Source organism: Tachysurus vachellii, chromosome 19 (assembly GCF_030014155.1).
Source record: "Tachysurus vachellii isolate PV-2020 chromosome 19, HZAU_Pvac_v1, whole genome shotgun sequence".
Lineage (NCBI taxonomy): Eukaryota > Metazoa > Chordata > Actinopteri > Siluriformes > Bagridae > Tachysurus > Tachysurus vachellii.
The window spans coordinates 21,005,467-21,015,466 of NC_083478.1; the positions used below are offsets into that span (position 1 = coordinate 21,005,467).

Consider the following 10,000-nt stretch of genomic DNA (forward strand, 5'->3'; position numbering starts at 1 on the left):
GTCAAGAGGAGTAAAGCAAACATGCAGCGTTTAAACGGTTTGCTTTGCAACAGGTCGCGTTTTGTGAGAATGCATTTGTTGTTTGTTTTTTTTGCACCGAATGCATGAGTGGTGTCTGGAGATCTCGCGCTGAATAAGAAATGCACCGTAAATCCGACACGTGCCAGACAGCAGCACCGCCGGTATATTTTCAGCCGGAGCTCGAGACAGGCGCGAGCGCAGACACACCGCACGGCGCTTTCTCCCATCCGACATTATCTTACATCACTTTACACTGTGCACCGCGTGACATGATCACATCGCACTGATGCACCACTCAATGCTGATGATGATGATGATGATGTGAAGGTTCGGAAGTGCTCAGCGTCTCCGTGAGGAACCGTATCACCTCTAACTGTCTGACGCAGGTGAGTTACATCATCTTCATCTACAGATTTTTTTACACAAGTGCAATGTTGTAGTAGATGTAGGACTCTTAAATAGTCTGACACAGCAATTTGTTGGCTCTCTCTTTCTCACTTAATAAACACAAGATAAAACATAAAGGGGTTAATTACAAGGTGGAGGTTTCCAGTTGGTGTTGGGGTTAGATGTGTGTGGTAGTTTTTTATTTAAATGATCTTGTTTTATTTTCAATTCTTTTAACCACAGAGCAAATGTGACACTCAGGATCAATAATAATCTACCAAAGCTAAACTGATGGAATCTAACCCAAACAACCCTGAGAATGAACTCAAAATATGCTACAAGGCTGAATCCAGACACCAAAACCAGCACCAAGAGGCTAATGTGCCTCCTGGGGTGAGAGGAGGGAATGAGACCATCCAGGTCAAAACGTCAGTAGATTCTCTTATGCAAACCAAAACACCAAGCAGTACTGTTACACCAAGAACTCCAACCACTTTAGCTCCTGCATCTGCTACATCATCACCAGCTACATCAAGAGCACCCTTTGTCCCAGCAGCTACAGCTTCGTCCATTTTTTCCTTGGCGAAAAGTGTCCAACAAACATCCTTTTCTCAAATCCCTAGAACTATGTCCAGCCCAAAGCTCAGAGCCAGTCCCACTCCAGTGGACAGACCTGAATCATTCTGTAAGGGGAGAAGCAAAGAGATGGTGCCCTTACTCATACACCATCTTAAATCTAATGACAACAGGTTATGTGTGATGGAAGATAATCAAGGGGTCCAAAGTGTGCAGCAAATGGAGACAAAAGAAAGCAAGATAGAAATATTTCAGAGGAATAAAGACGAAGAGAAAACCAGACCCAGGACAGAAGAAGAAGGTATGCTTAAAGACATACAAGTGGGATGCGCTCTCAAAGGGAGTGACATCACTCTTCAGACAGCATCTAAACGTTCCCTTTTTCCTCCAGAGGGAACGACCACCTCTGTATCGCGGGTGGAGAAGACAGCAGGCCAGACAGATGGAAATGCCATGGCCCAGGTGAGAGATTGTGGGAGAGAAAAAAGAAAGGATTTGAAGGAAGGTGTAGAAGGACGAGAAGCCCTTGAGAAGAGAAGTGGACATAAAGAGACAGACAGAAAACAGACAAAAGAGAAAACAGAGAGAAAATGGACTGAACAGGACAGAAACTGTGAAGCCAGAGAGAAAGAAAAGGGGGAAAGAGAAATGGAAGGGTTAATAAAAGAAAGGAAACTGAACCAGATCAACAGTTTCAAAGATGCAGCAACAATGACTGAAGAGAACCCTGATCCTGTCCAAAGACTTGATGCTGCCCTGCAGGCAGAGCTCATGTATAAGGATGCTGAAGTTCAGGCTGTTGTAGAGGGCAACAACAAGTCCACCTCCATGAGTCCAAACATGACGTACCCATCCTGGAGCCAAATGGATCTTATAGCTAACCTCAGAAACCATGAGAATGTTTCTGGAAATGCTAGAACGAGCATACAAAATGGACTTGGCCAAGTTGTCAGCTTAGAATCAGGTTTAGCACCAATAAACTTTGCATCAGAGGGATCCATGGTTAAAAGTTTGAGCCCAACCCCTTACCGGTCTTCCATATCCTTTAAACCTGCTCTGCAACACGTCTGTGAAATTCAGATCGAATTGCGCAGCCAGTCTACTCTGTCTGACAGTCTGGCTTTGCCAGAGGAAGAGGAGTCTCAACCTTCTTCATCTAGGTCTGGCCCTGAAAGGGAACCCAAAGAAGTGGACAGAGAAGAAGACCAAGCAGTGACTGGTCCACTTCCGGAGGTAGCGTGGGATGAGCAAGGCATGACGTGGGAGGTATATGGAGCAGCTGTGGATATGGAGTCTCTTGGCTTTGCCATTCAGAATCACCTCCAGCACAAAATCCAAGAACACGAGCAGCGCATCGGTCACCTCCGCAAGTCTATCTCACTCTCTGAGTACTCAAACAGTGATGGGAAAAGAGGAAGTAAGAACAAAAAGAAAAGGAATGTCTTCCGCTCACTATTCCAAACATCGACTTGTTGCTTAAAGACCAAATCTGAAGCCTAAATGTTTTTATATGTTGTGGAGTACTTTTTGTTGCAAGTTCAGACCACAGCAACTAAATGGAATGCTCTGAATTTATAGTAGAACTTTGAGAAGTTTATGGAAAGTTCTGGTTAGCTGTTTTTTGTTAGACTGTTACATGAGTGGTAGAGACAATACAGGGAGGTGTGTTATGTACAGTATAGTGAAACATTTAGATGGATTTATAGGTAACTAGGTTTCCGTATTGGGGCAACATTGGCAAGTTCATATCATGATGATCCCCCTACCATCTGTGGTCTGGAGTATAAAAGAGAAAATTGGGTGGTATTTGGCAAACTTTCTTATGGTATTGTAGCACTTTGTTCCAAGCACTCACACTGTAAGTACCACAAAGTTAGCCCAGTTATCCAGGTGTCGTAGCTCACACTGGGGCTTTTTACACCTGGTCACTTCATGCGTTTTCTGTGATCAGATAGCTACCCGACGGTAAAAAGACCAGGTCTAAATGCCCTCCGAAACGGTTTCGAGACGGATATAAATCCGATCGCACAAACCACTTCAGGAGGTGGTCTGGGACGCATTTCAGATGAAACTGGACAGGTGTAAATGCATGTGGTTGTTCAAGCCACATACGACAGCGCTATACTCCTCCCAAACGGAAGTATGTCATTCGCAGGTGACTCGCGAGTTGTGCATCGCGCCAGAAACAAATATGTTTTCCCACCAGTGCTGTGCTCCGATCTTTCACCCAGGTGTCTCGTTGTGTCTTAAAATGCACTGCTGCTGCCACCAGCGAAAATGCAGCAAACAGTAAATGCTGTTTTTTTTAGCAACTGCATACACCAAAGCGTGTTACATGTCAATTACCCCGGAAATGAGATAAAATATATTAGCATTTTGGGCGGGAGTAGAAAGATCGGATCGATATCCGATTCGCCGAGACGCATTTATGTGGCCTAATGTAAATAGAACAGTTTTAACAAATCAGATAGCTATCGGATCAGAGACAACACATGAAGTGACCAGGTGTAAAAAGGCCAACTGATGCACTTTAGTGTCACCTGAATCCATTTGTTGTAATTCATTGGTGATAGACATAGTTGGTCAGAAGTTATAATCTGTGGTTAGGGGCACTAAACATTCAGTTCGGTATTATTCTGTGTTGTTAGACAAGTATTTTCCAGTACCACATCTCTTATGTAGTACCACATAGTACCACATCTTGTTTACTTCCTGATTTTCCCTCAGTTGATGCTTCAGCTCTGTTTCCCACACCTTGTGTATCATTACTAGTATCATTGCCTTCCTTTGGGCTGTTTGCTCAGACTTACATGTACACAACCATCATTTTAAGCTGTGTTTCCTAAGTTTGCAGTTGTCTTACTTTTATGTCCTAGTCCTGCTATATAGAGATTATAGAGAATCTGCTATAAAGTTCAGTGTTTCAGAGTCCTGGTCCTGGAGAACTCTATGTACCCAGCACAGCATATCGGGCTCAAAGCAATGTGTGAGGATGGCAAAGGTTCTCTGGGACCAGAACTGAAAAAGTCTTCTTTAGTCTAATGGTTTTGAACGATGATCAATAATTAATTAATTCCATTAGGACTGAGATCATTTATTCATGTGTGTGGTTTTGGGGTTTGATAGTTGTGTAATCCATAGAATATAATATAGACAGATAACATATTATTTATTGATTCCTGATCACATACTGATCACATACTGATCACATACTGATCACATACTGAAAATAAAAGTGAAAACAAAAAAGACATTGTTTGTTCATTTCTCACATGCACTCTGAAGGTCCCAGAGGAATATCTGCTCTACTTTCTGTAAAGGTGAAGAGTGGTCATGACAGCTTCATCTCTCTGTCTCTCTCTCTCTCTCTCTCTCTCTCTCTCTCTCTCTCTCTCTCTCTCTCTCTCAGTCTCTCTCTCTCTGTCTCTCTCTCTATCTCTCTGTCTCTCTCTCTCTCTCTCTCTGTCTCTCTCTCTCTCTCTCTCTCTCTCTCTCTCTCTCTCTCTCTGTCTCTCTCTCTCTCTCTCTCTCTCTCTCTCTCTCTCTCTGTCTCTCTCTCTCTCTCTCTCTCTCTCTGTCTCTCTCTCTCTCTCTCTCTCTCTCTCTCTCTCTCTCTCTCTCTCTCTCTCTCTGTCTCTCTCTCTCTCTCTCTCTCTCTCTCTCTCTCTCTCTCTCTCTCTCTCTCTCTCTCTCTCTCTCTCTCTCTCTCTCTCTCTCTCTCTCTCTCTCTCTCTCTCTCTCTCTCTCTCTCTGTCTCTCTCTCTCTGTCTGTCTGTCTGTCTCTCTCTCTCTCTCTCTCTCTCTGTCTCTCTCTCTCTGTCTGTCTGTCTCTCTCTTTCTCTCTCTCTCTCTCAGTCTCTCTCTTTCTCTCTCTCTCTCTCTCTCTCTCTGTCTGTCTGTCTGTCTGTCTGTCTCTCTCTCTCTCTCTCTCTCTCTCTCTCTCTCTCTCTCTCTCTCTCTCCCTCCCTGTTTTCAGTTTCACACACTCTCTCTATATAAATGATTTATAATCACATTAATTGTAAATTATGTTTGTCTCAGAGGTTTTCAACATTAACTGATGGTTTGTGACTGAAGGGACACATCAATTTATCTCTCTCTCTCTCTCTCTCTCTCTCTCTCTCTCTCTCTCTCTCTCTCTCTCTCTTTCTCTATCTATCTATCTATCTATCTATCTATCTATCTATCTATCTATCTATCTATCTATCTATCTATCTATCTATTTATTTATGGATTTACGAGCCATAAATATTTATCTATTTACGAGCATTGCTCTTGTTACCTATTAGCATTCCCTGAGTATTTAACCCACTTCATTAGAAGGTGCAGAGTTACAGATTAAACTTTACCTTATTCAGGGTTGTGTGTCATTTGTCCTGTACTTCAAATAAGCAGAATGCATCTGAAAAAATGTGTGCAGCAACAGATGGAATATAATCAGTACTTTGATATTTACAAAGTGATCCGCATGATGGACGCGTATATAAATAACTTTGGACAAGTTTCCCATATTAGCATCTCTAAGATGCCGCTCAAAGCCATTATTCCTCTGCTTCATTGCTGTCCTGAGACATGCATAGTGCATTTTATTATCTCTATCACTGTGAGGGAGAGAGAGAGCAGGAGAGAGAGACAAGAATGAAGAAATAGATCCATAAATAGATAGATAGAGATAGAGAGATAGAGAGAGAGAGAGAGAGAGAGAGAGAGAGAGAGAGAGTTGAGTAATAGAGCTTGATTTATAGGTCAGTAAAGTTTGTCCTGTCTCTGGTTGCACTAATGCGTCATGTATTGCACGATTTCTTCAGCCTCGACGCATGTGATTGGCCTAAACACAAACACCCATCTCATGACAGCTCCTTTCATTTATGGAATATGTGAAATAGAATTAAACTGTTTTGGTTCATGATTGGTTGTTCGGTCTGAAATATGTAAATGAGTCACATGCGTTGTCGACTGTGCTCTCTCACACACACACACACACATACACACCGGCTCGGGGAACGTGTGCAGAGGGTGTAACCATACGGAGAGAATTAAATGTAAAAATAAACAGGTGAGTAAAACGTTACAACTTTTGACTTATTTGTTGAGCGACAGAAGTTTCTTACAGAAGTTTTAAGGTGTGAAGTATAACAGTGTAGACATTTAAACATGACTTGCACAGACCTAAACTACTTTGGAGGGACCTCCATATGTGCTGTAGTGAAATGGTGCTACTGTGTTATTTACTGCGCTTTATTAGACGCTGTAGTTCATCTCCATGTGCAGTGTGTGTTGATTGTCCTCTGCTCATTATCAGTGTCAGTTTCTCAGCAAAGTTCATCTGTTGCACAACAATAGTGTGTGTTGGAGGCTGTTGCGTGTCAGTGTCACAGTACTGAGAATGCTAAACCGGGCCTTCAGCGCTGGCTTGGTGCACAGTACGATGTCCTCAAAATGTCATTCAAATGTTTTTGTTTTTTTTATAGGGTGTCACAGAAACCACAAACAAAACAGCATACGTTTCTTTCGCTTCTAAAATGTCTCTCTCTGCCACCACCTTCTCCTTTCTTCTACGCCGCTCATTCTCGTCAATTGGCAGGAGTGCTAGCGTGCGTTCGGGCCGGTGTGTGTGCGCATGCTGGTCAGCAGTGCCCGGGGTCCGCTGGTACGCCGCCGCTCGTTTGGATGTCGATGGAAGCGGCCGGCCGTCCACATGGGACTCGTTTGGGATTTGGGACAATCGCATCGAGGCGCCCATCCTGCTGCCACCCAGCATACGTTACGGTAAACCGATCCCACGTATAAGCCTAGACCGTGTCGGCTCGGCCTCACTGATTGGCCGTCGTCGGGACAACGAGGATCGGCTCCGTGTAGCTGAGCTCACACCCTCCACGCTCTACTTTGCGCTGTTTGACGGACACGGGGGCCCACAAGCCGCTGACTTCTGCTACACACACATGGAGAGCTACATTAGGTGACTCACACGCACCCATATGTACATAAACAGATGCTCAACATAAGTATAGGATGCAGGATATCAGCTTGAAACCCACACAGACTGATCTATCATGTGTGTGTTTGTGTGTGTTATAGGAAGGGTCTTGAGAAAGAGTGGGATCTAGAACAGGTATTAACAAAAGCCTTCCTACAGGTAGACGCTGCCCTGGCCTCTGAGGTGCAGATGTACGGCAACGGTACAAATACACAAAGAAATTACACATTCTAGTCTCACGCCGAAAAATGAGGGTCGTGGTCAGACCTGGCGTGGTCCAAAACCAGCTCAGTCCTAAATACATCTCTAAATAATCCAACACACACAACCGGACACACACAGTAAAACCCAACCTGCCAAAAAAACCTACCTCAGCTCAGAACAGTCTGGTGTAAATATCATCTGGCCTAAAAGCAGCTCTGCACCAAACAACCTGACAACACATTCATTCATTCACACTTGGTCAGAGTCGAGGTGGGTCTGGAGCCTAGCCCAGGAACAAGAGGTGAAAATACAGCCAGAATGTGATCCTAAGCCATCTCAGAACACCACACACACACACACACACACACACACACACACACCAATCACTGCCCCAACAACTGTCCTGTTTTGGGAGTGTTTGTAGGAGCCTGAGAACCCAGAGTAGACCCACACGCAGACATGTTGAACATGTGAAACTCTGCACAGACAGTAACCTGAGCTTAAAATAGAACCAGAGACCCCGGAGATGGAACCTGGATGAAAACGGGTCTTGTTCCAAAAATGACTTGACCCTTCATCTACAGTGCATTTACACACAAAAAACACCTGATTTCGGCGGATGTTGTGTCAAAAACAACTCTTTTCTGTACAATAGATGTAGAATAAAAGATCTATATAAAATAGATCTGAAATGATCTACTTGTGTTATATATTCGATTCTTTTTTTTTGTAAAAAGTCCTTCTGTGTTAATCCCTTACAGCCTCTCTGATGACGGTGGGCACTACGGCGACGGTGGCTTTGCTAAGAGATGGGATAGAGCTGGTGGTCGGGAGTGTCGGAGACAGTCGAGCCATGCTGTGCAGGAAGGGTGAAGTTTACACACTCACCAGCGACCATACACCTGAGAGAAAGGACGAAAAACAAAGGTACTGACGTTACACAGGTTCTCTGTGAACCCCAGAGAACGGTGTTAACTGGCATGCTAAGTGTGTGTGTGTGTGTGTGTGGGTGTGTGTATGTCTTTAAATAGACCTCCTTCACTTCTCTTGTATAGCCAACAATGATGTAAATGTCATTTGTGCATTTAAGTATTTAATAAGTTACTAGTGAACCGGCTGTTGTGTGAATTTCTGCAGGAACTCTCTGTAATTGTGTGTGTTACGTGCTCGTGTGTGTCCCTACACACTGTTTACTCAAATGTACTCTATCTGTGCTGGCATCTCAGTGTATACGTGTGTGTTTGTTTGTTTCTTGCTCCATTTTCAGTGATATGTGTGTTGGGTGCGTGTGTGTGTGTGTGTGTGTGTGTGCTGGGGGTGTGTTTGTTCCAGAATACGCAAGTGTGGAGGTTTCGTAACATGGAACAGTCTCGGTCAAGCAAACGTGAACAGCCGTCTGGCCATGACACGCAGCATCGGAGATTTTGACTTGAAGCAAAGCGGAGTTATCGCAGAACCAGAGACCACTCGTGCTATAGTGAGTGCAGCAGTCAGTGGTCTAAGGTATCTTTTTTTTTTTATCTCATGAATATCTCGGTATCTCAGAATGGCTTCCTGGTTTTATCTTCCAGGTAAAACATTCTGACGACTCGTTTCTGGCCCTGACCACCGACGGCATCAACTTCATCATGAGCAACCAGGAAATCTGTGATGTCATCAGCCAGTGTCACGATCCTACAGAGGCGGCGCACATCGTCACCGAGCAGGTAGCCGGATAGCATTAGCATATATACAGTATGTATTGTTATTCATTCATTCATCTTCTACCGCTTATCTGAACTACCTCGGGTCACGGGGAGCCTGTGCCTATCTCAGGCGTCATCGGGCATCAAGGCAGGATACACCCTGGACGGAGTGCCAACCCATCACAGGGCGCACACACACACTCTCAGTCACTCACGCACTCACACTCTACGGACAATTTTCCAGAGATGCCAATCAACCTACCATGCATGTCTTTGGACCGGAGGAGGAAACTGGAGTACCCGGAGGAAACCCCCGAGGCACGGGGAGAACATGCAAACTCCACACACACAAGGTGGAGGTGGGAATCGAACCCCCAACCCTGGAGGTTTGAGGCAAACGTGCTAACCACTAAGCCACCGTGGCCCCGTATTGTTATTAAACAAATAAAAATGTTTCTGTGAACTGACTAAAGAACTGAAAAGTCGCTTCCTTTGTGAATGCACCGTACATCAGATCCAAAACAACGTGAAAGGTTCTTGTTATCTGGCTAGACGTGTGCACTTCATCCGCTGAACGTCATCTGGACCATGACTTCAGTCAGGAATGTGTGGCTTTTGACCTACACAGATTAAATACTTATGTACTAATGAATAACTCAGTTTAAACACCGATTTGTGTGTGTGCGTGTGTATGTGTGTGTGTGTGTTTTTTTCCTCAGGCTCTGCAGTACGGCTCTGACGACAACAGCTCGGTCATCGTTGTTCCGTTCGGAGCTTGGGGAAAGCAGCAGAATTCCCAGTACAGCTACTCCATGAGCCGGAACTTCGCCTGCAGCGGACGCTGGGCCTGAAACCTCACAATCTTTAAAGCTAGAATGTGTTATGTAACATAGTGTAGCTTTAAAGCTAATTATTAAATTATTTTTTGAAAACGTATTTCACGGCGGATGATAATTGACATACATTGACATACTTGTGTATATTCGAGTATCATATGTTTGTACCATGTGATATTTTCCCCTTGTATATATTTTTGGAAAATTTTGCTACATTAGCAATTTGAATATTATTTTGCGACAGCTACTATAGTGGCGAATTAAAAACCTTCTCAGGTAAGCGGCCATGTTGACCCAGAAAACACTGATTCGTT

The 10,000-nt window shown here is 44.1% G+C and overlaps 2 protein-coding genes and 1 pseudogene across 2 annotated transcripts in view; 2 read left to right on the forward strand and 1 right to left on the reverse strand.

Annotated features, from left to right (window-relative positions):
* The window catches only part of LOC132861832 (protein phosphatase methylesterase 1-like), a 9,223-nt pseudogene extending 8,968 nt beyond the window's left edge, over nucleotides 1–255 (reverse strand).
* Nucleotides 256–699: 444 nt separating this feature from the next.
* gprin3a (GPRIN family member 3a) lies at nucleotides 700–2,484 on the forward strand. The gene is made up of 2 exons (XM_060893420.1): nucleotides 700–1,446; nucleotides 1,669–2,484. The coding sequence occupies exons 1-2, from the start codon at nucleotides 700–702 to the stop codon at nucleotides 2,482–2,484; spliced, it is 1,563 nt and encodes a 520-aa protein (XP_060749403.1).
* A 3,431-nt stretch (nucleotides 2,485–5,915) lies between these two features.
* Nucleotides 5,916–10,000, forward strand: part of ppm1ka (protein phosphatase, Mg2+/Mn2+ dependent 1Ka) — a 4,129-nt gene continuing 44 nt past the window's right edge. Inside the window, exons 1-7 of the mRNA XM_060894843.1 lie at nucleotides 5,916–6,040; nucleotides 6,456–6,943; nucleotides 7,063–7,163; nucleotides 7,927–8,092; nucleotides 8,498–8,642; nucleotides 8,737–8,871; nucleotides 9,570–10,000. The exon at nucleotides 9,570–10,000 is cut by the window's right edge and continues 44 nt beyond it. Coding sequence (XP_060750826.1) covers nucleotides 6,507–6,943; nucleotides 7,063–7,163; nucleotides 7,927–8,092; nucleotides 8,498–8,642; nucleotides 8,737–8,871; nucleotides 9,570–9,701 — 1,116 coding nt within the window. The 5' untranslated portion in view covers nucleotides 5,916–6,040; nucleotides 6,456–6,506 and the 3' untranslated portion in view covers nucleotides 9,702–10,000. The remainder of the gene's footprint in view (nucleotides 6,041–6,455; nucleotides 6,944–7,062; nucleotides 7,164–7,926; nucleotides 8,093–8,497; nucleotides 8,643–8,736; nucleotides 8,872–9,569) is intronic.